Source organism: Colletotrichum costaricense (genome assembly GCF_030867565.1).
Source record: "Colletotrichum costaricense strain IMI 309622 chromosome Unknown Scaffold_8.1, whole genome shotgun sequence".
In the NCBI taxonomy this organism is placed as follows: Eukaryota; Fungi; Ascomycota; class Sordariomycetes; order Glomerellales; family Glomerellaceae; genus Colletotrichum; species Colletotrichum costaricense.
Genome location: NW_026848237.1, coordinates 2,034,643 through 2,061,463, shown reverse-complemented (window position 1 = coordinate 2,061,463; position 26,821 = coordinate 2,034,643). Strand labels below are relative to the sequence as shown.

The following is a 26,821-nucleotide window of genomic DNA, read 5'->3' as shown; positions in this document are numbered from 1 at the left end:
CTTTAGCCCGGATGCTTGCATCTCCATCGAACCCCTGCTCCAGACTTCCCTACCTTATGTGCTGCTACTTCTAGTGCCCTTCATGGACCTAGGAGGTAGCGGTACGGTACAGTACGTACCTTTTCCTCTTCTTGCTTGTCTTGTCTCTCTTCATCCTCAACCTTTACCAAAAGTCACTGGCCCTGTCTCCTTCTCTACCCCCTAGATCCATGCTCATCTAGTACGTACCTTCGTACTGAGGTACTCGTCTCTCCTAGCTGCCCTGAAACTACTTTGCCGCCGGCATTCGAAGGGCCTGTTCTTGTGTCTGCTCCTGTCGTCAATAGATCTTATAACTCCAAGATGCGCTCCTCTCGATCTTCTTGATTTGATCCCTGCCTTGACAACTCGAACAACAAACAACTTCACCTCGTCGCCAGACCCGTCTCTCTCTTCCTACATTCAGTCTTCTGCCTTAGAGCATGGCCCATACTGCCGTTGCCAACACTCGATCCAGACCTGTTACCATTACCGTTGTTGCACACCACGACGAGAAGTACGCCGCCGACAACATGACACGATCAGCTTCTGCAGAGCCTACGAAGCCCACCAAGCGCAAGGGTACGCATCACCAGCACTCCTCATGAGATGTCGACGACGGCGGCGGCGGCGGCGGTTATGCGGTTCTGCCCTTCTGCCGTCTTCGCCTCGATCATCCCCCACCTCCCTCCTTAGCTCCTACTCTACCACCTTCGTCCCCTTCCACGTTCTCATGTACGGATAATATATTGACTTGGACGCCTTCCTCAACAGGCACCAGAAGCGTCTCAACCCTGACGCCCTCCCAGCTTGCGCGTAAGCGTGCCAATGACAGAGAAGCACAGCGCGCCATCAGAGCTAGAACGAAAGAGCACATTGAGCGTCTTGAGCGCGAGCTTGAGGAGCTCAAGAGCGAGCGCGGCCGCGATCAGAGCCAGACCGTCCAGGAGCTTTTGCGCAAGAACAAGGCACTTGAAGAGGAATTGTTCAAGCTCAGAGAGAGCATGGGCGTTCCCAACGGGCAGTCCTACCCAAACTCAGGTACGGCTGCTTCCATTGCCTCGTCTTCTGCCTGGCTGCCTCTGGTTCGTGCTGACTCGGCTCCAGTGTACGACGACAATCTGAGCTCTATTAGCGGCGCAGTCCCCAGTCCTCGATCCTCGCCATTTCCATCAAACGGTGACTACAACGTCATGCAAGAACTCGGTCCCTCTTACGTGCCCATGCCGGATGCGTCAGAGTCATGGGGCCCAGGCATTCCCGTCTCCGTTCCTTCGACCGTTTCAAGCCCGTCATCATCCGCCAACACCGATGAGTACGGCGCAGGCTACATCCCCACGAGCGTCCCCGCGCCGATGATGGATGCCCGAAGCATTCCGGCAAAGATGAGTGAATATGATGATGTCGACTCTGGTAAGTTGTCTTCCCTATGTCCGGTGGTTGGGTTGCAACGCAATTCTGAGACGCTAACCACTCAGCTTCTAGACGCTGGATACCCTCACAGTCACCACTCAATGCCTCATCAGTCGCAGGTTCCCATCTCTCATCATCATCAGCCGTATCTTCATCACCAGCAGTCGTGGAATTCGTATCCAACTCCGGTGTACTACCAACAACCGTCAGCTCATTGATTCGCCAGCCTGGCACCACCCTTTGGGAGATTCCGACCCTCATCGTCCCGCCGACTTGTCGAATCGACCAGTTGATTGTCGGCTTCATACAGGACTGCCGCCGACTGTCACAACTGAAGTCTCTCGACAACCTCCTCCGACCTGCTAGGGTCAATGTGAAGAATTTCCTCGAGTATCATCCGGCTTCGCCTACAACAGAACCTCCACGATGCCAGCTAGCCGACCTTGATCGAGCTGCTTCCACAACAGTCACGGGTCCCGGCGTCAAGCACCCCATGGCTGAGCTCATCACCGCTCTCGTCAACAAGGCAGGTGTCACCAACGTCATTGAACGCTTAGCGGTCTTCGCCGTCATCCAACGAGCCATCGCCTGGCTGGTGCACCCAACGCGTGAGGCCTACCAGGCCATTGTGCCTGAACTCACACCGAAACCGTGCCAGACTAGAATCCCGCATCCTCAGTGGGTTGATCTCATCCTTTGGGCACCTCTGCGCACTGCCATTATCGAACGCCAGGAGTTGTACGCGAACGAAGAATTTCAAGGCGTATACTCGTCTAGCTTGAGACTGATCAATTGGCCATGCCGGCCAATTGACGCCTTGGTGGTCGACCCGCAATCTGGAGAGATGTGGCTTAGCGACACGTTTACTACACACGCAATGCGCCTCGAAAACTGGCGCCTCAATGAGAACTTTGTTCGCCGTTACCCCGAACTTCGTGGCTGTGTTGCAGTCGAAGGTTCCTGAGACGGATACGATACTTGGCGCCAAATTCTTCACCTATTTACTTGTCCATACTTCACAACTCGGAGCTATTAGTCTCCAATTTTCTTTCACGTCCTCCTTCCTCCTTTGTTACGAGAATGGAGTTTCATTCTAGCTGGAATGGGATGGGACCTCTCAAGGGGGAAACACATCAAACACACACACAACCACACACGCGCGCGCGCGCGCGCACACACACTTTGCCTGATTGGGTCTGTTGTAGTAGATAAAAACAAAAACGGGTTGGCTTCGTCATGGCATTCGAATGCGGGCCAGGAGAGCATGGTGGCTGGGATTGCTTCTATTCTTTTCACTCACGACTTTTTTTCCTTCTTCTTTTTACCCGCGATACCGGTACATCAGAAATAGGGTGGAGGACTTCTGCGACCAACCCCAAATTATCACTGTTTTTTTGTTGTTGTTCAAACTGCCGAGAGACTTGGAGAAAGGAAGGCGCTTTACAGGATTTTTGGAGGTTTTCTTATTTCCTCGCCTTTTGTTTATCATCATTTTGGGTACCAAACCATTGGGCGGTTTTAGACTTTCTTGGGGAAACGGGGGATGATACACACACATTCTGGGATGGAATTAAAAGAATGTGAATATGGACTTTTTGATGTTTAACCATAGTTAAGCGGGCTGGAGAGGATAAATCTCATCCAGACCTCGCCAGAAACAAACCACAAAATTTGATGTACAGATTTTACACAAACACATGCTTTGGAGAGAGAAAGTGGCCCTATCGACTCGTGATCTTTAACTCCAAGGACTTGGTTGCAACATCATGTGCCCACGATGCTTTCATGAGTTCAGTCGAGCGCGCGTGGGAGACGTGTGGGCAGGAGGGAAGGGGCATGAGATTCGACATAGATGGGGTCGCTAGTTGATTTTGGGTAGTTTCGGGATGGAACTCTGTCGTCTAGAAAGGCAGATGATGACAACATAGGGACCGCCGATCATCAACTCCCTCGAGTCGCGTTTTGCCTGTCACACAACACTACGGGAGTATAGACTATAGTACACCCCCGGCTACCACAATGCCGCAACGAGATGCCGCAGTGAGAAAAGGGACAGAGACTCCGACGAGAGACAGAGAGAGAGAGAGAGAGACTTCGAACCGAGAGAGAGGGTCAACTTCGGTTGCGTGTTTGGGAGTCTGGACTAATCCGAGGAACCGAACCAGAATACCTAATAGTAATACCAAGTATACCAAGACCAAATCTTGGAAAGAACGGCAACAGTCGAAAACTCTATGTTGGCTACCCCTGCTCCTCGCCTGCGGGAGCGTTTTCTGCATGGCTGGGCTGTAGACGAAAGGAGAGAGAGAGAGAGAGGGAGAGATGGGAGATGGGATAGATACCTCAGACAAACCACCCACCACCCATCCATCCAGTGACCACCCCCATTACCCCATTACGCATCATGGCATGGTCATACTACGGAAACTCCGTCCTGCAGCTCCTTCACACAAGTGATGAGACTTGATCCAACCGGAAGGGGGGGGGGGTCAAGGTCTATCTCTTTTTGGCTCATTGAGATGGAGAGAGAGAGAGAGAGAGGGTCTCCAACCTGCAAAGTCCAAGACTTTTCTTTTGCTCCTCGCTATGCAGTATGCAAATGAGCTGTAAAAGACCTTGCAAGAGCTGTCGACAGAAAGTGCCTTTTTTGTTTTTGTCTCCTCAGATGAGCATGGTCCAATCAAGGAAAGCCGTCTTAACCGTTTTACACTTTCTCTGCTTCTGCTTGTCCCTCTCTCTGTCTCTCGCTTTGGTCACTAGGTTGGCTTAATGCTGTCCGATAGGATGCGTTCCATCTCCTCTGACCATACTGAGCCGAGCCGGGCCGGGCGCTGGCTGCTGCTGTGTTGTCTTTCGCCCTGCTGACATCACAAGGACCCATGTTCCCATTGAACTGTTGACAGGGCTTAGCTAGGGGACCGGTAACCGCACCACCAAAGACTTGACCAGGTCAGCTCTCTCTCGGCCGGAGACAAGAAGGAGATCGAGACAGGATGACAAGGTAAAGAAAAAGTCTATGTCCGGATCGCCGCGCCCATCAGACAAGAAAGAGCCCACATTTACCATAGTAGATGGTGGTACCAACGAGTTCCAATTGGCAATAAGAGACAGAGGGGCAGGGAACCGTAGACGGTTAACATGGGGGGTCCCTCAGACAAGGGGAGGCGCCCTTGCCGAATGGATAGACGCACAAACCGCGCGAGTGCCCGCTCTGCCCGTCCTCCTTCTGCAACGCCCTGCTGTAGTGGTGGTTTGTAAATGAAATTCAATCTATCGCTCGAACGCTTCCCACCTCATATTTCTGCCTTCAATCTCTCTGTTGCAAAGAGGCCAATCTCTCTCGTCTCCTGATGTGAGCAGAAAAAGATCCATAGATTCAGAGTAAGGTAGAATCGAGTTGGGCGTATCCACTCACACTCCTACACCGGTGAACTCTGTGTTCAATTTTCCTCGATCCGAGCGGAAACGAGCAAGGCCAAGCCTGAATGGGCGCATCGAAAAACCTGGGAAGAGAAGGTCGCAGTATCGTCAACGTTGCTTGGACCCTCTCCCTCTTCTCTTCATCCGGTATGGTTAGCAGTTCGTGTCTATCGAGGTGACAAGCAACTCGGCCAGTCCCATGCAACACCTTGAAAAGATGATGAGCAGAGACCCCCAATGTACCTGTGAAGAATCGCCAAAAAAAGACAAGAAAAACAAAAAGAAACAACAGAAAGCGGTCGACCTGACGGTCGGTCAATCATTACAGCCCGTCATCCACAAATGCAATCAATACATGATTACTTAGTTCCACCGGGTTCCCGAAGTGAACAGCCGGCCCTGGTCCTTGATCGCTGTTCGTGGCATGTATCAAAAATGATAGAAGCCCAGAGCCTCACAGCTCAACTGTCTCGTCGAGGAAGGGATCTTCTAAGCGCATGCTGCTATCTTAAGCGATGTGATAAATTAGCCGATGGGAGAGGGAAGCGACAGGAATCCCCCCGACTTGGCAAAACCATCACAACGGCCAACCAAACGCACATGCTGTTGATCTGAAAGGTGCGATGGGGACGGACGGGGGTGAAGGGTATCGGCCTGGTCGGCGGGTGTCTGCTACACTAGCAGTATTCTTATTCTAATTTGAGAGCAACATGGGACCATCTAATGATCCAAGGACGGCAGCAGGCCGTGTGTACAATACCAGAGACCTGGGAAGCAGCGATATTGCGCCAGCCGTGTCGTGCCTCGTAGACGCCGATCTGGATATGGACCATCCCACTGACGCCCCATTATCCTCCCTTGCCCCTCTCGACATGTCTTCCTTTCCCCATTCCCGGTGGGGGTGCAAGAAGATGAGAATGAGTGTGTTTTGGGCTCGGGTGTTGAGGGGAGGAATGGCATGGATATGCTGTGACGTGGAGTGGGTTCTCCTGCAAGATGTCACCTCCACTTGGGAGTCTTGGACGAGTTAAGCCTCGCTCTCTCTCTTTCCTGTGCCGCACCCGGGCCCCTCCATATCTCTGGGCGTGCTCCAGTGCTCCAGTGCTCCATTTCGTTGAATACTACGTATGTTGCAACTTGTACAATGTGGGTTGTTCAAGGAGATGGTCGACACGATGCGGAGCCCGAGATAATCAATTCATTCAAGGTGGTACGGGCGACAAATTGACCGCCCTTCCTAGACTCGCTTCGGTCTGAGCCCTGTCAAGAAATGCTCTACGCCTTACCTATCTTCCGAGAGGCTGCTGTGTATGAGCCACAACCACTGCCACCATCTTTGTCTAGCCAGCAATGCATACGACGAACGCGCGTGCGCTCAGGGTCAGCCGCTAGAGCCAGACGCGCATGAACGTTCGTGGGCGACCGGCGGAGGTACGGAGTAATCAACATAGGCACGCCGGAGGAGGGGCGATGGTAGGTAGCGAACGTGGCGGGCCCATAGAGAGAGGAGCCAGACCCAAGTACCAGTTCGTCGGAGGTCTTGAGTCTTGGTTCTGGGTTTCGTAGTGTCCGCTATGCAGAGGTCCGGACTCCGAGAATCAAGACAGAATTGATCGAGGGAGATATTGGCGATGTCTGCGGACTGCAGTCTGCCTCCACAACTTGTTCTGCCTTGGAACGATCGTGTTGCCGTCGCCGTCTTGGCCGATCTTGTCTCACAGCGGGCGCTGACAGATGCAGAATAGCGTCACTTGTAAAGTCGAGATCTGGTGTTCAAGAGGTCTTACATCTCAACTCAACTGGACCTCGTCAACGGGCTAGGCGCATACCACGAACGCTCCAGTAGCTTTCGCTTCGCGCAAGCCGACATGATATTATGGGTCGACGTGTAATACATCTGCCCCCTCTCTCAATCACGTATGCAAGTTGCTGTCTCCGCAAGTGTCGAGATGCATCAGACGATCGAAAACCTGACGACAGGAAGCGCTTTAGAGTTTGGCGCCTTCCAAGGCAAACTCCTGAGAATACGTAAGTGATGTAGACCACCGCGCTAGCGATAGATTAAAAGGCAGTGAACTATCAGCGATCAGAGGAGTCGCGGAGTCGCGGAGTCACTGTGACTGAGTGGCAGGGGATGGGCTGGGAGAGATGGGATACGTACCCAGTCCCAGCCAGGGGCCATCATCCTGAATCGAGGCTTGGCTTGCGGGTTTCGTCCGCTCTGCAGGGTGGTGTCTGGCATTTTGTCGACGAAGACGACCAACTCCAAGTTAGACTGCTCTCAGAAATGGCAAGAAACCAAGTTCTGGGTAAACACTTTGGCGCCAAGCAACTTTGGATGAAAGGCAGTGCGAGCGTGTGTATTCGTACCCTACGTATCCGCAAGCAGACAGTATTGACGCATGCAAAAGCACTCTATCAAGGGCAGTAATGACCCGGCCGGGCCAGGTCCGACAGTACCAGGCTGGCCATGTTCGAACCGGGGATGCACCGATACATCAGAATTCAACGGCATCAGAACGCCCCGTGGGCTCGGGACGAGTGGGCGGCGCTGATGCGGGCGGACCATTCGCCCGCTTGCCAGGTGCTGTGTACATACAAGCAGGACTAGGTTCATTTGGCCGTCTCGTTTGGTTTTTTATTTGACAGCTGGCTGACTTGGGTTATTTTTCTCCTCATCCCGTTCCAGGGCCCCTGAAGGTGACGGGGAAGAGGATATGAGGATATTGCCGGAGGGTTGGTGCGTCGCCCACTCCGTCCCGCAACAGGATATGGATGAAAATGCGACGCTGAAAACCGGGGGAAAGGTTGAGCTGACCCGTCAATAATTGTCCAAGGTTGTCATGGGTCTTACAATGAACCCTTTTGGTGATGGTCGATGCGGCAGGGTGGATTATGGAGTTTCTGTATCTGTATCCGTATTCGTAGTGTAGGCCAGAACGGGGACTAAAGCAAGGTATCCGTAACGGTCAGGTAGGCTGGAAATTCGCAGGGCAGATTGTGTGAGGTGGGTGAAGAAGTAAAGGCGGCCGCACATCTCCAGGTAAGCTTTTCCACTTTGGACCGAAGCTCTGGTGGTCTTTGAATTCTCCCCTGCCTTAGAACCTGCAACCCCCCGACTTGAGGTGAATTCTCGCGGAAACACCTGCCTTAGCTGAGCTTCGACATAAGGTAGTAGCAGTCATCTTTTTGGTCAAAATTTTGACCCTTTGAGGCGTAGCGCTTTCCAGCTATGAACCTAGGGAGAGATGAGCGCCCGAGCGTTAATCAAGGCCATGGGCAACCGCATTACATAGATAGCGAGGGCATCAGAGTTGATGCTATCGTGTCTGCGCCTTACGCCTGCGCCTTCTGGTGTGCTGTGCCCTTCACTTTGGTGGACGATATCTGGGTCGAGGGTTGTCAGGTGGTGACGCGAGGTTAAACCAGCGAGGAATTCATCCAATCCAATCGAGTCCCAGCGCAGCGTTCTTGCTACCCCGCCGGCCGGGGCTGGGGTTCGAGCTGGAGCTGGTGCTGGTGGTAGACACAGCTGTGAGCTGGGAGCTGGGTCGTGAGGGGTTTCCACTAGCCAGTAACTGTGCCCGCTCTCGAGTGTTGCCAGGTCCAGGACTAGGGTTTCGAGAGTCTTGGACGGGGGTTGAAGCACCACCGGAGCCTTTCAGCATCCGGCGTTTTGGCGATGATGTAAAAATCGCCGGATTTCACTGCCCCGAAAAGCAGGGAGCCGAATCCTGGACCGGAAAGTGCCGAGCAACTACCAGTGGTCGAGGATCAGTGTTCCACACACACCGCTCAGCTTTGGGGGGCCCTAGGGGATTGGGTTGAGGGTTCCTCTGTCCTGGTTCTGGTTCGGGTCGGTCTGGGTCTGGCTCATTGTCTGCCCACTCGACCTAGTCGTAAAACCTAACCTACCGGCCGGTTAACTCTCCTTACCCGTACCTTACCGTGCCAAGCACCATCTTTCCGCTTATGGTATAAAATGGCCTTGTCGAGGTTTTTGGAATTGGCATTGAGTTTACCAGGGGCCTCGAGCAGACAGCAGGGTTTCGTGCGCGGTCACAGGCGTCTGTAACGGATTTCGATCCCCCTTGAACGAGGGTAGCGGCCTTGTAAGGCAAAGTACTCTGCAGAGGGCTCCTTTCTGGACGCTAAGCTGCTGTGTATAGCATCTCTAAGACGCCTTGCCCTGGTTCATCGTCGGTCAAGTGCGAAGTTAAGCCGAGCTGGATCGGAGAGGACTGGGGCGGGGGTAATGAAAGATGCTTGCTTGCTGGAGCTGGAAGAGGGCGGTTCAAGGCTGACGGAGTGGGCGAAGATGAGGAGAAGAGGAAGAAGAAGAAGAAGCACGGACTGTAGGCTGTCCCTTGATGCGCCTTATCCGTCTGCTCGATCCTGGTGTTGTGTGTTGGGCTGTGTGAAGCACGGATATGTCCTCCGTGTGGTGCCATGGTGCTCCTTTCTTAGAATGGAGGGAATCGAGTGAAGTGAAGCGGAAAGGCGGAGAATTGCTGCTCACCCTCGCCTTGCACTCAGTTCTATGCATATCGACGGCGAAGAGCAAGATGGAAGATGGCGTATGGATGGTGTATCAAGACGGTATGAAACCAACATTTCTCGAACCTAAGATGCAGTTGAAAGACGCCAGTCATGTGGAATGCCGTACTGAGGAGGTAGGTGTTTCTGTTGTACGTAGTAGTGTAGGTCTCCGTCCCTACTAAGCTATTCTGCGCTCCGTAGCGTAGATGATTTGTGGCGCAGAAATACTTTGACCAAAGTACCTTACGCTAGGTACGTTGGAAACTTAGCAGAAAGCAAGGAAGGCTGTAGCGTGACGGCGGGCTGTTTAGACGCTGCAGAAGCGGTGCAGGACCGATGCAGGAGATTTGTTCTAGCGCCGAAGATGGAATTTTCCAAGAGGTGAGGCGATCCCTCCCGTCCGGTGTTGGTGCTGCCATAGGTGGCAGGCGGGAATGGCAGTGTGTCGGGAGGATGAGGGGGTAAGACCGTACGGTCCCGTGAGAGACAGGGTACGTACTCCATATCATGTCCTCGTTCCCATGCTTTACTGACACCTGATATCCAAGGCACTCAACAGCCTCTAACCTCGACCCCAGGTGAAGTAGGAGCGTGTGTGCACCCTCAGTTGCCTTAGGTAAGGAAAACCACGGACCTCAAGTCCGGCCCCCGGTGCCCCCCGATGACGGGCGGAAAGCACTGGCATTGGCAGGGTGCTTTGACACTTTCCCGCTCGCACCCACCCAGAGACCGAGGGGGACCGCAGAGACCGAGCCTCGAGGGGAGTGGGGGGTCCAGCCAATTCCCGGCGCTGTATCCCATTTCCAGTACGATTGCCCCGAAGAGCCCCAGCCAACCCCGAACATATCTTTAATAACCTGGTCGTCGCTCTTCTCTTTGATCGCGGACTGGGAGCACATCACTGGCTCCTCCGGCGGTAGTTCAAAACAAAAGAAATACAAGCTCAGGGGATGGACAAAACAAAGATAAGCTACATACTTACCTTACCTATCCGCACCACCCAATGTTAGTATGTATGTATCCGTACGTCCTCCGTACGTCCACCTTCAGGGAGGGAAAAGACCCGGCACCTTGCTGGGCCCTCTGCAAATCCCGCCTTCCGTCATCCACACAGATACCTTTCCTCTGGTTCCATCCGCCCACACCTGCTCAACTTCTCCCCTCCCTTGACCGCTCCGATGCCGATCCGGGCCAACATGCCTGTTCCCGGCTTTCACTTCTTCAATGGAAGCCATGAACGGGTCATCCATAGATAAACCTTCAATTGTCAGTAGTCTACGGTATGGCCTAGGCACGGTCCAAAAGAGTCCTACACGGGACATTGGCAAGACGCCAAGTTACATGCTGTCTGGATGACCAGCCTCACAATTGGTTACATGGAGACGAAACGAACCAAGCTATTTGCTATCCACCTGATGTAATCCAGGAACTGGAGAACTGGAGAGTATTCGGTCTGGCGTTACGGATACTTGGCAATCGTAACAAAAGCAAAAAAGACCGGCAAAACGACGCCGTCTAAACAAGCAGTGGTGGGGCTCGGGGGGATTCTGCAACGTGCAACGTCCAACCTCCTCCCACACACAGTCCACCTTCAAATTCTTGTTCTATGGGATGCTCCGGGCCCGTGTCATTGGTTCTCACTTTGCTACCGGTTCAGTCTTGCCTCGTCTAACCCGGACTTATCAGAACCGGAATGTGGCTTCAAGTCTCATTTCTCATACTTCTCAGAGAACAGCAGAGTTGACGGTCTCGCCTGAACTATCCATACCGAGTCTCGGTCAGGCCGTCGTCCAACGATAGGGTTCATTCAAGTTTTTGTTCGGTAGATGGGTTTAGTTTGTGGCAAGACAACACGAAGTGGAGGGCGGGCTTCTTTGGAAGCTTCGAAAGCCCTTGATGGAAGCTTGTCAAAGTTGAGGCTGGAGAGTGTTTGACAAAAGGTGTCAGACCATGGCAATCACATGATATGCAGGTTGCTGACAGGAAGGGGGGGCTGAAATGAGAGCTCACTCGTTCGTCGCTTGGGACAGGATGGCTTCATAACCATGGACGGAAAGGGTCCGAGTCACGACCCAAGTCAATGAAGGACAGACCATTCCAGATGACTTGAGTTTATGGTTTCTCACGCTTTTTAGTCTAGATATGTATGGTTGGTTTACGTATGGGTGACGGGTCTGGTGCGATTATTGCATGTCAATGTTTGGATACCTCAGGTTTTGAAGATGAAAATTGAAGGGTCGACGGCGACTGGCTAGGTTGATTCAAAGTGATGTTCCCTGTCCTTGTAGGTCGTTGGCTCGGCGTGTCAACGAGCCGTTGTCATCCAAACACTCTGCACACTCGGAAACGACCCATTTTGGGCATAGGTGGGAAAGCTGGGAGACACGTGTGACTTCGGGATGCCGAAAGGAAGAGTAGAGTAGAGGGGAGTGAAGAGGGGCCGAAAAGATCGCCATGAGCTACGCAATACTAAGGTGACGTCCGCATGCATAGATAGTCAACGCGGAGCTTCAAGCTGAGCTTCCGGTGTGTACATCCTTCATGTAGAAATACTTGGGTATGGCGATGTACATTGGATGTGATGAGTTTCTTCCAAAGATTGTAGTATTTTTTGGGCATTGTGAGGGCGAGAGTGAATGCAATAGTGGGCAAAACCGCGCTCGAGGTGCCCGGGGTTTTTTTTTTTTTTTTACCCTCTTGAAACAAGGCAGAAAGAAGTTGCCTTACACCAGAGACACCCGTCGAAGCTTTTGTTGCCAGCGGGATGATACTCACTGACAACAATGTATGGTATGCCTGTCGGAGGCCAATTCATCGCTGTTTCCCTCTCTCGTTCCCCCTCTCTTGTCCTTGCCTCTTCTCTGCCTTTCTCCTCTTCTGTACTTCCTTCCATTTCCCGTTACCCCGTATTAACGCACGGAATCACGGATCACGGATCACAGACTTTGAGCAGAAATGGGAGGATACCTTGGAGTATGAGAAGGTGGGAGCATGAACGGGCGCATTGGGCTCAATCCAATCGCCAGGCGCGCATGGCCAAAACGGGGGGGTACGATGTAGTGTAGGCAGTGGGAGGGAAGGAGGAGGGGGGATTGCAGTCTGCTGCAGATGGGAACGCGGAGGGGGGAGGGGCACACGAGCGGGCAAACCGACAGGGGTCTAGGGAAAGACATTGGAAAGTGGAAACCCCATCTTGTGGGTATCCTGCCGTTTTCTGGGAGAGCTTCGAAAAGGGAAAGAAGAGGGATCTCCCCTGTCCCGTAGTCCCTGCACGGTCGATCACCACATGCTGACAGGGATCAGGCAAGGCAGGGTCTTGGCTGACGGTTTCTATCAGCCCGTCCAGTTGACACGCCAGTCCTCATTTGGCTGCATCGAGCAGATGGGTGTGTTTCTAGTGGCCTCGGTGGGACTAAGTACCTTTTTTCGAGGAGTACAAACCTCCAAGCAAGTACTCTGCAGCTCGAGGGTACTTCAGTCGAAAGTGGGGTCATCGAGAGCTGATTGCTGGTGCCAGGCGAAAGCCGGAGTGACCCACCCAACCGCGCTCTATGATCCATGGCAATGAGGTAAGGTAGGTACCTCTCTCACTTCACGCTAAGGAAAAGAGGAGGGTTGAGGATTGAGGATTTGAGGGTTTGATGGACTTTGCCTTTTCACGAGACACGCTCGGTTCTGAGCCATTTGCTAGCAACCTAAACATCCAGTCAGCCCTCTCAGCCGTGCCAAAAAAAATAAAAATAAAAAATAGACAGAAATGCACAATGCGTCTGCAGACACTCATGCAGCCATGGATTCGTTGAACATTGTACGAAGTGCCGTGGCCAGGCCTGGACTGTCTATCCAAGCTGAACGACTGACTGATTGACTTCTTGACTGACTTCACCCCGCAGCGCAGCGCAGCATCACATCGTACCTAGATGAGTAAGTAGCCAAGTACTTTCCAGATACTCAACCACGGTATAATCTACAGCCTGTATCTGTATTACTTGCGGGAAATGACATTGCTGATGCAAATGCAAGTGCATTCCGTCTTGATTGGGCTTCCTTGGCATGGCATGGCATACAAAGTGGATTGCGCCATTACTCTCATTGGAGAGCCTCTTTCTGAAATAGCAGATACCTATGGAGTGCAGGGAAGTGGCATCAAACCCAACCTTCAATTCAGTTACGGATACCTGTACTGCAGAGGTCCTTGACTTTTAAGGTACAGCTTGCTGCTCATGTGTACAAAGTAGTGCGCTTTCGTAATCTGGAACCGTGCCCATTGCTGTCACTGCTGTTCGATACGTTTTCAACGCTTTACCCCGGTCTCAAAAACATCCAGAGTGCGGTATTTTTTTTCGTTGCGACTTTTCGAGTCTATCAGACAGCGATGCGATGCGAGGACCTGTTTGGCACGCCCTCTTTTTGCTTGAAAATACCGCCATCTCGCCTCAGGTTTCGACACGCAGCATACTTCTTCAACATCGATTCGTCAAACTGACCCCGGTACGAGGCGCCCCTCTTTCAAAGTAGCTCATCTCTCATTACCAAACATGAGATTCCCAGAAAAGTAAATGCCCACCATCTCACCTCCCACCGTCGTGCAGGTGGGGAGAAGAATCTCCCTTATCCATCCCATATGCCCTTGCCGCAATATGGATACCTTCTTTACAATTTGTCTGTGTGTCAAAGAGGAGAAGCCATGCCATCATCTCATTCTCGCAAAGCAAACAAACTGGGGGTCCCGGGTGTACGTATGCAACACATGTTACCTGCCCAACCATGGTCATTCACCGGATCGCTCCTGCTAATATGCTGCTCATCTCATCGCCGTGATCCAGACCAGGGAGGAGGTAATTTGTAGATACACTGCAGAGACGCACATTGATAGGTACTTGCTTCTCTCCCATGAATACTGGAGGCTTCCACTCTCTATCCATAATACTACTACGAATACTTGGCAAGCATGGGAAGGTCCAACTCTAGCCCACATGTTCCGCTTGAACCCGGCTCTCCCCAGTTTCCCATCTGAACGGAGCTGGGAAGAGGCCGGCTCCAGCTTCCCCTTGCTCTTTTCTTCTCTGTCTGCCCGGTCACCTTCCGGTCGCCAAACTGCAGTGTCTTTCATACTAACGCAACGCAGTATCCTCAATGGTCAGATTTGGTATTCACTTCGCACTCTCAAAGGTGCTCTTTACATGTTAAATGATTACTAGGTGCTATCCCACGCGGTCTGGTTTGAGGTTGTATCGGATAAGAAGACGGATGTTGCTGCCATGCTCGCCCGCAAATGCGCTACGCCCTGCCCTACGGATTTCCATCCACGGTCATGCCTGTCCTGCATTGCCATTCTTCAATACCCCCGCCTTGCCTCTTTACGGTTTACCGGCACTGCCTTGCTCCCGATCCTTTGCCTGCCCGTAACCCTGGGACAAGTCTTCATTTCTCCGCCTTCTTCAGCAATCTTCCGGCTTGGATACTCCCTGCGCGAGAGCTCCCAAATCAGCTCACATTACCTCATGTCAACTCACTTTTGTGCAATCACTTGGCCAGTCAGCTCAAGGCAGAGCCTCCGCTGCGACTCCCGAGTTTCCAGGGACGGAAGCTTCGCCTTCCACCTGATGCGAACCCGGGTCATTCCTCGCTGCGATTCTCCCGCCTTTCCCGTCCCGTGTTGTGCACCAAGTACTCCGGTTACGCCCCAGTCCAGCCCACACGGGGAGAGAGGTTGACTTGTCTTGGCATCCGTCCCAATTACACCATCGCTACATCTCTGCTCAAAGTTTAAATAAAGAAAAGAAGAAGAAAAGGGGAACAAACGTCAAAGCATCAACCTTTTCATAAGTCTATGCCAGGGCAACTCAGGTAGTCCCTTGAATACTACGTCGTTGAGCACTATACCCATCACTTAGTAGCGGACCCCAGGGGCTCAAGGGTCAAAGGACATACTCGTACGTGATATGCCAAGGCCAATCGCAACTTCCCATCGGTCGTGCTCGGGATCTGTTTTCCCTCCGACCCTGGCTGGGGTCACGGCCACGGCCACGGCTACGGTCACTCTACGGTCACGGTCACGGTGCTAACACTGCTGCGGCCGTGTTATCGGACGGGCGGCGTGGGCGTTCAGCGGTGGAGACTGAGGTGCGTATGGGCGTGAACGGGGAACGTTTCGTCGGAGCGCCTCATCCTATCACCGTTTGATCTCTTGCCGGCCGCCTCGCCGGATCCCTACCCAGCCACCGTCAACACGTGCTACAGCCTACCAACGCCTAATTGTTCGTAACTTCGTGCTCTTTCTTCTGCCGGGTCTTGCCTGCCTTAGCTACTAGGCAGGCACGATACCCTAAGGTGCGGTTACATAGTAGTTGCGTTACCTTACAAGTACGCAGTCAGAGTACGAAGTAAGGTACCTTACCTCGCTCGACCAGCTTTACCTAATACGGACCGTTTTAGCGTTGACTATCCAGGTCCCCCCCACTCATTGCCCGACCCCTCCATCGCTTCCCATCCTTCCCTCCGTGCCTTCCCATCGTCGCGCTCCCAGGGGACCGCGCCTGAGCTATTCGTATGAATGCTCCATGCCCGTAGGTAGTACGTACGGAGTACATCTCCTAGGCATGTAGAGAAGTGAGGTGCTCACCTTGCCGCGCTTCCCCTTGCCCTGCCCCGCTCCTTCACCTCACCTCTCCTCACCTTGAGGTATTCCGTTCCGCACCCAACGCTCACCTTCCTTTCACTCCAAACCGTTCGCCCGACTTCTTCCCTCCATTCTAGCGCCATCTCCGGCTCTGTTCTACGGTTCTGCTACGGAAGCAGCCAGCCAACCAACCATCCGTTCACCGTGCTCAACAAATCCGCCCCTTACCACTACTAGCACCACTACTAGCACCACCACCATCACCACAGACACTCACCCCAAGAAGGAAAAGAATCGCAAAGAGATGCCGTCTACAGTCAAGAAAGCCCCCGAAACTTGCCCGTCCCAGCCGCACGGTCCTCGACCCCGAATCGAATTGGACCCTTTCTGGAAGCTTAACCAAAGCGCCATCTGCCAATCGAAATCATCAACGACGACCGCAGCGGTCATGCTTCATACTTAATCTCGCAAGCAGCCCGTGAGACGCCATGCTCCTCTCCCCCCTTGGTCGTTTCTCCGGTGCTTCACAAGACCATTCTGCTCTGTACCCCCGCTGGTCAGAGCGCAATGGCAGTCTACAGAAGTCCCCTCGCGACCATCCATCCGTCCCAACACGGGTCCATGGCTGAGGCCTGAAATGGTCAACCCATGGTCATCTTCATGCGGTTTGGAGCCTTCGCTGCAGTCCACGTGCTGGCTTGGCAATAGACAAGGTGTGATGGCTGTGTTGCAGCACTACTTGATGCCCGACTACACTTGCTATACAGTAGTACGTGCCAGCATCGTCAATGCAGCATCACGATACAACGACGGAACCGTAGGCACTGGTATCCGTCCGTACTCCGACCAGATTCCTTCTAACCGCCGCTCTCACTTTCTACAAGCCCAAGATATCACCGAGAAATCTTGGATGGCATCGGTGTGTGCGCCCGTATTCGATTGCTTGGTTCATGCGCGCAACACCACTCCCACATGTTATGGTGTGTACACAAACACACACATATGCATACGGATATACACACACGCTCACCCACTCACACATAGCGAAGCAGGAAAGGCACAAGAGAGGTCGAATGTCCCCTCCCTGCGAGTCAGCCCCGTGCAGAATCTGATGCATGGAAACATCTGAGACAGGCGGCTCGGGTTCGTGTGATGGCATCAAATGTATAGCTTTTTTTTTCTTGACAGATAGCGCTGCCCGTGACACGTGGCTGCAATGCACGTCTCATGTCATGGGGAAAAGGCTATCTGGAGCCCTACCACGCTGCCACGCGTTATGATCTCGACCCTTCGCACGCCTCGCCTGCTTTCGTGCAGAAGGCTAATACTGGCAAAATGAACAAGGAGGGTATCTAACGAGCCGTTATAGCCCCCTTACCCCCCCCCCCCCCTTTCCGCGGCCATACTAAGTTGCTTGAGTTTGGTTCGTGTTTTGGCGGCTCGTTTCTTCGGGCAGGCAACGTTGATCGCCTCGAGGGCTTTCGTCGTGGCCGTGGTCAGTGCTACCTCATGCACATGGCAAGCCGCAAGCCGCACGATGCACGTTGTACACCGCTTCCAAAGTTCAGCAACAGAGTTGTTCTGGAAAGGCGAGACGAAGCAGGTCTCTGCTTGATTCATGAACCAGCGCAAGTTAATGTCACGCTGCAAGTACTAAAAGTGTAGGTACAGTCGGCTACAGCCACTCAGCTGCTATGTTCAGCCAACACCCATCCCGCCGCCGCCGCCATCCAACGCCATCACCACGTACCATTATCGTCATCAAAGTTACCTTTCGCCATGGCATCTTTGCCATGTGCTTGTGCAGCACAACCCATCCGACGCCACGGAGATGGTGTGCAGAGATGGGAGGGAAACGTGGCAACCCTAAGGCTTCCCCTCCGCTCCGTGGCGCTTGGAACTGCTGTTGCGGGCATTCGATGCGACGTGGCGTCGTGTTTCCATTCTTGTGCATCCGAAGAAGAGAGGAAAATGAGACTGTGAGACTGTAGGTGTGATGTGGGTGGCTGTGGAAGCACCTATGGAAGCATTTTGGAAGCTTCGAAGAAGGCGAAGAAGGAATTTACACTTTTACGCCGTTGCTCCAAGTTCGAGGTCTGTTCGTCTTTCGCGAACCAAAACTCACGAAAGTTCTCACCCCCACCGGGAATTCAGAGACAAGTCCCAGCCCAGCCCGGCCCAAGGCAAGGCAAGACCCGTGTGTCACGACATAGGGGAAAAGGAATGATGTGCCTTGGTGTGCTTGGCTACCGGTACCTGCGATGTGTGATACACCGCTCTCTCCTGGACGCCCGCGGACCCTTCTTGTTTCCCGATGGCGGACACGAGCAAGATGGATGGGGGGGAACCTAAGGGTACTGGTATGCCACGCCCATATGGATTCCAAACCACCCTAAAGTACGGATAGTCTACCTACTCTACTACTCACAAGCTTGCATCCCGTCTCAACGCCCGGCCGTCGCCCGCGTCCCCGATGGCGATGGCGATGTGTCCGTACGGGGAGTGGATATACGGCAGCGGCTAGTGCTGCGCCGGTTCCCTTGTCTGCTGCTACGCAATCCTGCGGCCCCCCATTAGAAGAACCACAGCACTCGGCCGGGTGGATTGTTGGATCGAGATGGCGTCCTGTAAGCTGTAGGACGTGCCTAACTCTGTCTGGCTTAGTCTAGCTTCCACACACCCTTCTAGAAGGACTTTCAGAAAAAGAAGGGACAAAGAAAAAGTAAAAAAAATCAAAAAATAAAATAAAATCGGAAAGCCGTGCGAAGGTATCGGTACATTGCCAGGCTCTCTAAATTTTGCCCATGATGCCCTGCGTGTGGCATATTGCGCATATGCGTATGCGTACGGAAAGTGTGGGAGACTAGACTTGAGACTTGGAAGAAGCGGAAAACAGAAAAACAACGCCATATGCAATCGCTTCCAACTAATTGGTCAATTGGCAACTTACCGTCTCTCTTCTACGTATCACTTCTAAAACTTTCCCGGCTTGCGGTTCCGCACTCTCATCCCCCCCTGCCTCCCAATCCCATCAATGATCTGGTAGGTATGCCATCCTTTCCATCCCATCCCCTCTCCTCCCCCCTCCCTCCTCTGATGAGAGCGTACGTAGTTACTCCGTAGTGTAAGCGGGCTTGCAGTTGCAGACACCGGGGGATTCAAGTCACCGCCGCTCTTGCCGCACCGTACTTTTCGGCGGTCGGGAAACGACGCCCACCCACAAAGCCCCCAACACGAACAGGCTTACAAGTTACAGCCCACACCGCTCGGCATTCTCCCCTTCCGGTTCGTAGCTGCGTTCACTTCGGGCATCTGCCCGGGCCAGCATTTACCCACTCGCAACATCAACGAAAGGTCCCGTCTCCCCGCCCCCTGGGCCATCCTTTGAACGTATTGGCGCCATCTTCGTAGCATACATCGTTGGTCATGGAAAAAGAAGGATTGGAAATCCGATACTAGCTAAAACGGCTCTATGCCGAATGGGCATGTTGTGGCCGGAATAGTTAGCACAGCAATGGCATGGCGTCTTGTTCGCGTTGAAGATGAATGGGGCCGCCGTTGCTGTTTTCTCGTTCCGCCGGGCGTGATAGTAGTACAGCGGAATAGAAAGACACACGCCCCTTGTCGGAGCGTCCGATTTCCTTTCTTTTCCCTTGATGAACTAGGTCCGCATCGGACTTGTGCTCCGATCCTCCCCCAACGGTGCCCCGCGCGGCGATGGGAAGGGGGATGATGGTATCGTTTCCCGGGGGTCCTGGGGAGGGGCTGGGCGGAGTGCGATGGGCTTGAAACCTGTTTTTTTCGTATCCTTGGGCTAGTGATGATGTTCAACAAAGAACAAAATCGTATGATCAGGCTACGGGGTTGCTGTCTGCAATCTGTAGATATCCCCTACCCTGACAGACCAGGGCTGCGAAAATCGCGATCGAGTGCAGCCTCATCGTGATGTAGAGCCTGGTTGTCGACCATGATGCGTTCCTAATTCGCGATATTTTGTGCCTTGATGTAGAAAGGGGAGGAAACGACATGAAAGGGCAGACTGCAGGAGAGTGCTTCTGTTTGACTGTTTGCGCCATCAAAGGTCCATACATCATTCTCCATGGAGCATCGTCAATGAGCCTCTCCATATGTACAGTCTTACGATAAACTGAGTCTACCCTGTCCAAGAAAGCAGACGGGAATCGTTGCGCGTCGGGCAATCCTACTTCTTGTGATACTTCTCACTGCCTTGGCTGACACAATGTATATGAACCTCCTTTCATGAACTGTCGTCAAATGATATTCAAGACTACATGAATGTGTTTCCGAGAACTTGTGGCCTGCAGAGTATGCAGTCATCTCGTTGGTGGCGCACTGCGTCCAGGCAATACGATGCTAATTGAGCATGGGGTTGGTTGACTGTACCCCCTTTCAACCCCCCCCCCCCTGTGGTGTATCGTGACCTCCCCAGAGACGAAGATCAAGCTAATCAGCCAGCCTCTCCGACGCAGCTAGGGGGAGAGAGGTCGGTATAGGATTCAGCTGACTGCCTCTGATCCCCTGAAGGAGCTTCACAAGAGGTGGTTTGTGGCTGGTAGAGCATGCCCGCCGTCAGCAAGGCAATCTCCTCTCATGTGAGTGTTGCCCAGGGGTAGCTAGGAGCTTCGAGATGCTTAACTTTGGTGCTTGGGGGTGTGATTCTACTTCTAGGGGTGAATTGTCTAGTACTGTCTCGAGAGAATCATCGCGTGGACCAATCTGGCAGTGCCCGTGATGTCGGCTGTCAAGGTAATCGACTCTCTGTAGTGACCGTAAGACGGTCGTACTGTGTTCGCGATAGTGATCTATCTGGATGGTCTCTTGAAACTCGTAACATAGCCTGAACATTGTCTTTCCCTTTGGGTTGAACTACGTCCTCTCTCTGAGAAACGTATCGTAGATGGGGTTTGACTCTCTGTAGGCATTAAGATACATGCACACTTGGCATTGATAAAGTGGTTCTTCGTCCTCCCGAGCGACAGGAACCCCCCATATCCAATGGCCCATCATCTCTTCACTTCTGAAGCTTGAGACCTCGGTCACGATCTTAGGTCGGATTGTGAGGGGGGCCAGGGCAGTTGCTATGCAGCGAGTTTGGCATACATTCGGGAAAGAGCTCACGCCATGAGATACTTCATATCACCAACAAGGAGACAGACAGACGGGATCTTCTGGATGATTGCTGTCAACGGGCAAAGGTATCGACATAGACCAGCCAACCGCAGTTCTGGCCCACTTGCTTGGTAGAGGTAGAATTTGTACAATGTGAGATGGAGACCACTTTCGGGAACCCAGGCTGACGTCCGTACTATCGGTACCGTCCATGTCTCTCCAATGTCTCGCGAGCTACAGGCAGGAACCGCAGATGGTTGTCGCATGCCTAAAGTATGTGTGTAGTAGATGAACATGCATGGATCGCCCTCACATGTATGTCCCGACGATGCGGGAGGTATGCCTCGAAACCAATAGTGATCATCAGGAACCATCACGAAAGCAGGGAGAGATCGATGGAGCATGTGAGTTGTGGTGGTTGTCTCAAGTATCGGGACATTCTTTTTACGCAACGTGGTGGTCTGGCCTATATCCGTAAACCCGTCACACCATACAGCGGCAGAGGAGATCTCCATCCCTCCCCGCCTTACGGGTACAAACGAGTCGATCATTCACCAGGGGGAGTGAATCTGGGAATAGTATCCGTACACTCCTTGCCCTGGGTCTCGACAAATGAGCAACCGACAAGATGTCACGGCTGCCGAGAAGACCCCATCTCGCGAGCATGTGGTCCGTTCCCACACTCCCGCCTTCAGTGGTGGATCTTGATGAGGAAACATGATTGTGGACGTGGATATTTCCAAAAGGAACGAATCAGCCACCGTGGTGGATTGTCTTACGCGAGTTTGTGGTGTATTCGGACCACCCCGCCTCGGGAACCAAGCCGGATGAGCGGGTGACTGCATGGCCTCGCGCTGCTGTCTCGGCAAGAGAGAGAGACCCCTACATGGGTGCCAACACAGTCCCTATCCTTCTCAGAGTCTTGTTAGTGTGACTTAGCTATACCATGTAGAGAACGAACTGAAAGAGGTGGCTGAAAAGAGTAGTGATAGCGAAAGTGGGAGAAATAGTGACAAAGGTAGCGGTAGAAACAGAAACTCAGGATGTGCTGAGCGGCAGATCATTGTCGCCCACTTGTCAGACTCGGGAAAGAGGCGAATGGTCATTGGATCCTTGTTTTTGGCTACTTATTTCAAGTTATGCCCAGTTTACAGCCGCTCACAGAGATGGAGATGATGGATACTCGGGAAAGATTCGGCATTGTGGTATGGAGATATAGCGGAGCTTGCCGATGAAGATAGACATCTGGGGAAGCTGGGGGAAATGATCACCCGCTTGATGATCATCAGGGCAGGGCCGTAGCGCCAGTGCAGCTTGATCGGATGTGGTGGCTCGGCCCGTTGATATGACCTCTAAACCACGGCATGACTCCGTGGACCGGCTCTCCGGGGTATATCAGTAATGGAGTCCCATCCCGACGATGCAGCACAGACGTCCGGGCCGTATTCTCATCGGATTCAGGCAAATGCGGGGCATGCTGTCGACTCAGCAATCCCGTGGTTCCCCTAGCTCGGCTGTCACGCGCGGGAACACGGCAGCTCGGAGGCGAGAAAGAAAGAGATGACAAATGTGATTTCTTTTGCAGGTACGTGCAGCTCCAGGGAGTCATTCAGGTCTAGTAAGGGTAGAGACAGCCCGAATATTCTGTCTCCATTGCTGAGAAGACGGCATACACCATCCTCCTACTGTGCCCTGAGTCCCACGATCATCAGCCTCCATCTCACAAGCAGTTACCCAGTTACCCGATGACGGGACTGTGGCACTAATATGAAACCTACAGATGAGGCCTTGCGAGCTTGCGTTCACCTAAATGCGGCATATCTGCGGCTCGGGGAGTATCGGCATCGTGTCATGGCTGGTTGGGTCCGCTTCCCTTAGCCGGGTCCGATTCGATGCATCGTTTTCACAGGAGAAGTTGTCACTGTCTGTAATACGAAGTTTGCACTGTTCAGCGACACGGCAGAAGCCCGCGATAATATCGCCAAAAGGCCGGGTAGTCTCCGGCAAAACTGAGACACCCGCACGCCGTCTCCGCGCCAAAGTTGTCTGACGGGATTTCGGGACGATGTTCAGCTTCGCCTCCAATGCCAATGAGCCAATCCAGAGCTTTTGGGTGGGCACTCAACTGGAGAAATGACGCTAAAAGGGGGAAGCCACCCGAGCTTCTCCCGGTGAATGAGGGGCAACAAGCTCCCACAACGTGATAACGTGGGGTAGAAATGCGCTACCGACCAGACGGGCGGTCGCCATTGACGCACCTGACCGCGTCTTTCAAGGTCTTGGGGTTTCTAACATCTCTGGGCATCCGTTCCTTCGTTCTGTGTATTGGTAATTGGGAGGAACAGCTCTCCACCTTTCTTTCTCCCCGGCTGAACTGCATGGAGGGGCGCATAGCAGCATGACGGGAGAGACAGAGAAACAGCCGCTGCTAACCTGGTTGCTAACGGATACTGCATGCAAACATGGCCTTCTGATTGCTTGCTTGCTTGCCGTTCCCCCCGCCGCCTTCCCGGCATCGGTGTATCTTCCTCCATCTACCTAGCTCGTCACCCAGAAACACGCGGGACCTCAAAGTGGGTTGCTGGTCTCTCTTCCCGAGCTAAGGTATCTTTAAGCCAAGTAAGAAGAGGGAATCCTGTCCCGCATCGTCCGGAGTTGTTCCGTTGTCCACAAGCTCGTCAATCTTCTATTTAACAGCGCGATCCTGCTGCGAAGATGTTCCGGTCCTCCCTCTCGATCTTGCTTCCCGGCGCTTTCTATCACCAACCTTTCTTGTCTGTTCCTCTTTACTCCCTTTACTTCCTCTCCAAGTTTGAAACCGGCCAGTCGTAGAATTGTAGTTGTTCCAAAGATACCCCTATCCATTCTTACAGTCCAACGTTTGACGAGCCCACAATGGCCGACTTTGACGTCGAAGACGTGCTCAAGAAGCTCACCGTCTCTGAGAAGGTCGACCTTCTCGCCGGTAAGACTGCTCCCGTCTCTTTTGGGGGGTCACTTTTCACCCCAATTGCGGACTCTTCATTACAGCCCTCGACGAGACCTAATGACAAGCTAACATTCGATTCTCCCCAGGTATCGACTTCTGGCACACCAAGGCTCTGCCCAAGCACAACATTCCCTCCATCAGACTCTCCGACGGACCCAATGGCGTGCGCGGCACCAAATTCTTCAATGGCATCAAGGCAGCTTGCTTCCCCTGCGGAACGGCTCTCGGTGCCACCTTCAACATCGAGCTCCTCGAGGAGGCCGGCAGGAAGATGGGAGAGGAGGCCAAGCTCAAGGGGGCTCACTGCATTCTAGGCCCTACCATCAACATGCAGCGGTCCCCTCTCGGTGGCCGAGGATTCGAGTCTATCGGCGAAGACCCTGTGTTGGCTGGTCTCGGCTCCGCCGCCATTGTGAGAGGTATCGAGAGCACTGGTATCCAGGCGACGCCCAAGCACTTTGTGTGTAACGACCAGGAGCACAGGCGCAACGCCGTCCAGAGCATCGTGACGGAGCGCGCCCTTCGCGAGATCTACGCGCTTCCTTTCCAGCTTACCTTCCGTGACGCCTCACCGGGTGCGCTCATGACTGCCTACAATGGAGTCAACGGCACATTCTGCAGTGAGAACCACGATCTGCTAGAGAAGCTAGTCCGCAAGGAGTGGGGCTGGGACGGCATGATCATGAGCGATTGGTACGGAACCTACAGCACCACGGAAGCGGCTAATGCCGGTCTCGATCTCGAGATGCCTGGACCTCCTCGCTTCCGTGGAGAGCCTCTTAAGTTCAATGTGTCGACGGATAAGGTCCGCCAGCACATTCTCGACGAGAGAGCTCGCGCCATGCTCAAGTTCATCAAGAAGGCTGTGGCGACCGGCATTCCCGAGGGTGCCCCTGAGAAGACGGGCGACACCCCAGAGACCGCCGAGTTGTTGAGGCGCATCGGTGGCGAGAGTATCGTCCTGCTCAAGAACGATGACAACGTGCTGCCCCTGAAGAAGGACAAGAAGGTGAGCATGTTCTCCGAGTATACACGTCTTTCACGAAAGTACACACACTTACTTTGAGACTCACAGACAGTTGTCATTGGCCCTAACGCCAAGATCGCCACCTATCACGGAGGTGGTTCCGCCTCTTTGGCTGCCTACTACTCCGTCACCCCCTTCGACGGCATCAGCAAGAAGCTCACCTCATCCCCGGAGTACACAGAGGGCGCCTACTCCCACAAGCTCCTGCCCCTCCTCGGCAATGTCTGTACGTCAGTTGACGGCAAGCCCGGCATGACCATGCGCGCCTACAACGAACCCCCCACGGACCACAGCCGCGAGGCCATCGACGAGCTTGTCCTCACCAAGACGGAGCTTCTCCTTGTCGACTACTACAACCCCAAGCTCAAGGGCGACCTCTGGTACGCCGACTTTGAGGGCTCCTTCGTCGCTGAGGAGGATTGCACCTATGAGCTCGGCCTCATCGTTTGCGGCACGGCCAACCTCTTTGTCAATGACAAGCTTGTCATTGACAACTCCACCAAGCAGCGCCAGGGCGATGCCTTCTTCGGCGCCGCCACCGTTGAGGAAAAGGGGCGTGTCGAGCTCAAGAAGGGCCAAAAGTACACCTTTAAGGTCGAGTTTGGCTCGGCCCCGTCGTCCAAGTTGCAGGGCGACAACGTTGTCTTTGGCAGCGGCGCCCTCCGCATGGGAGGATGCAAGGTCATTGACGACAAGGCCGAGATCGAAAAGGCCGCCGCCCTCGCCAAGGACGCCGACCAGGTCATCATCTGCTCCGGTCTCAACGCTGACTGGGAGACGGAGGGCAACGATCGTGCCGACATGGACCTTCCGGGCTACCTCAACAAGCTCATCTCCGCCGTTGCCCAGGCGAACCCCAACACGGTCGTCGTCAACCAGTCCGGCACCCCGGTGCGCATGCCGTGGGTCAAGGACGTCAAGGCCCTTGTCCAAGCGTGGTACGGCGGCAACGAGACGGGCAACGCCATCGCCGACGTGCTCTTTGGCGACGTCAACCCCTCGGCCAAGCTCTCGCTCAGCTTCCCCGAGCGCGTCCAGGATAACCCGGCCTACCTCAACTACCGTGCCGAGGCCAGTCGCACGTTGTACGGCGAGGATGTCTACATTGGCTACCGCTACTACGAGTTCCTCGACCGCCCCGTGCTCTTCCCCTTTGGCCACGGCCTGTCGTACACGACCTTTGGCTTCGGGGACCTCCAGGTCCGCGAGGCTGACGGCAAGCTCGCCGTGGACGTGACGGTCAAAAACACGGGCAAGGTGGCCGGCGCTGACGTCGTCCAGGTGTACGTTGCACCCAAGCAAAAGGCAAAGATTAACCGCCCGCTCAAGGAGCTCAAGGGCTTCGCCAAGGTGTCGCTTGCGCCTGGCGAGAGCAAGCAGGTTACGGTCAACATTGAGACCAAGTACGCCGCCAGTTACTTTGACGAGGAGCGGCACCAGTGGTGCGCCGAGGAGGGCGAGTACGAGGTAATTGTCAGTGACAGCAGTGTCATCACAGACAAGGCCCTCAAGGGCAGCTTCAAGGTCAGCGAGACCTTCTGGTGGTCTGGTCTGTAGAGACGTCTATGCGTCACGATGTAAAAAGCAGGGAGCACCGGTTGGGAGAAAATGTTCAGGATACACAAGATTGAATGAATGAATGATTGATATTTATGCATGATAA

The 26,821-nt window shown here is 53.6% G+C and overlaps 10 protein-coding genes across 10 annotated transcripts; 5 read left to right on the top strand and 5 right to left on the bottom strand.

Moving 5' to 3' along the window:
* Positions 1 to 461: 461 nt before the first annotated feature.
* CCOS01_08705 (uncharacterized protein) lies at positions 462 to 2,395 on the top strand (the record flags this gene model as incomplete). The annotated part of the gene is made up of 3 exons (XM_060456866.1): positions 462 to 600; positions 793 to 1,431; positions 1,497 to 2,395. 3 exons carry the CDS (start codon positions 462 to 464, stop codon positions 2,393 to 2,395), a joined length of 1,677 nt encoding a protein of 558 aa, XP_060313140.1.
* A 283-nt stretch (positions 2,396 to 2,678) lies between these two features.
* On the top strand, positions 2,679 to 3,015 carry CCOS01_08704 (uncharacterized protein; the record flags this gene model as incomplete). Its single annotated transcript, XM_060456865.1, has 2 exons — positions 2,679 to 2,752; positions 2,835 to 3,015. 2 exons carry the CDS (start codon positions 2,679 to 2,681, stop codon positions 3,013 to 3,015), a joined length of 255 nt encoding a protein of 84 aa, XP_060313139.1.
* A 410-nt stretch (positions 3,016 to 3,425) lies between these two features.
* On the bottom strand, positions 3,426 to 3,710 carry CCOS01_08703 (uncharacterized protein; the record flags this gene model as incomplete). Its single annotated transcript, XM_060456864.1, has 1 exon — positions 3,426 to 3,710. One exon carries the CDS (start codon positions 3,708 to 3,710, stop codon positions 3,426 to 3,428), a length of 285 nt encoding a protein of 94 aa, XP_060313138.1.
* A 737-nt stretch (positions 3,711 to 4,447) lies between these two features.
* Positions 4,448 to 4,693, top strand: CCOS01_08702 (uncharacterized protein; the record flags this gene model as incomplete). The annotated part of the gene is made up of 1 exon (XM_060456863.1): positions 4,448 to 4,693. The coding sequence occupies one exon, from the start codon at positions 4,448 to 4,450 to the stop codon at positions 4,691 to 4,693; it is 246 nt and encodes an 81-aa protein (XP_060313137.1).
* Positions 4,694 to 5,571: 878 nt separating this feature from the next.
* Positions 5,572 to 5,811, bottom strand: CCOS01_08701 (uncharacterized protein; the record flags this gene model as incomplete). Its single annotated transcript, XM_060456862.1, has 1 exon — positions 5,572 to 5,811. The coding sequence occupies one exon, from the start codon at positions 5,809 to 5,811 to the stop codon at positions 5,572 to 5,574; it is 240 nt and encodes a 79-aa protein (XP_060313136.1).
* Positions 5,812 to 8,089: 2,278 nt separating this feature from the next.
* On the bottom strand, positions 8,090 to 17,793 carry CCOS01_08700 (uncharacterized protein; the record flags this gene model as incomplete). Its single annotated transcript, XM_060456861.1, has 2 exons — positions 8,090 to 8,463; positions 17,763 to 17,793. 2 exons carry the CDS (start codon positions 17,791 to 17,793, stop codon positions 8,090 to 8,092), a joined length of 405 nt encoding a protein of 134 aa, XP_060313135.1.
* Positions 17,794 to 18,326: 533 nt separating this feature from the next.
* CCOS01_08699 (uncharacterized protein) lies at positions 18,327 to 18,589 on the top strand (the record flags this gene model as incomplete). The annotated part of the gene is made up of 2 exons (XM_060456860.1): positions 18,327 to 18,372; positions 18,420 to 18,589. 2 exons carry the CDS (start codon positions 18,327 to 18,329, stop codon positions 18,587 to 18,589), a joined length of 216 nt encoding a protein of 71 aa, XP_060313134.1.
* A 926-nt stretch (positions 18,590 to 19,515) lies between these two features.
* CCOS01_08698 (uncharacterized protein) lies at positions 19,516 to 19,981 on the bottom strand (the record flags this gene model as incomplete). Its single annotated transcript, XM_060456859.1, has 2 exons — positions 19,516 to 19,804; positions 19,914 to 19,981. 2 exons carry the CDS (start codon positions 19,979 to 19,981, stop codon positions 19,516 to 19,518), a joined length of 357 nt encoding a protein of 118 aa, XP_060313133.1.
* A 1,166-nt stretch (positions 19,982 to 21,147) lies between these two features.
* CCOS01_08697 (uncharacterized protein) lies at positions 21,148 to 21,546 on the bottom strand (the record flags this gene model as incomplete). The annotated part of the gene is made up of 1 exon (XM_060456858.1): positions 21,148 to 21,546. The coding sequence occupies one exon, from the start codon at positions 21,544 to 21,546 to the stop codon at positions 21,148 to 21,150; it is 399 nt and encodes a 132-aa protein (XP_060313132.1).
* Positions 21,547 to 24,037: 2,491 nt separating this feature from the next.
* CCOS01_08696 (glycosyl hydrolase family 3 N terminal domain-containing protein) lies at positions 24,038 to 26,715 on the top strand (the record flags this gene model as incomplete). The annotated part of the gene is made up of 3 exons (XM_060456857.1): positions 24,038 to 24,107; positions 24,218 to 25,140; positions 25,207 to 26,715. The coding sequence occupies 3 exons, from the start codon at positions 24,038 to 24,040 to the stop codon at positions 26,713 to 26,715; spliced, it is 2,502 nt and encodes an 833-aa protein (XP_060313131.1).
* Positions 26,716 to 26,821: the final 106 nt, after the last annotated feature.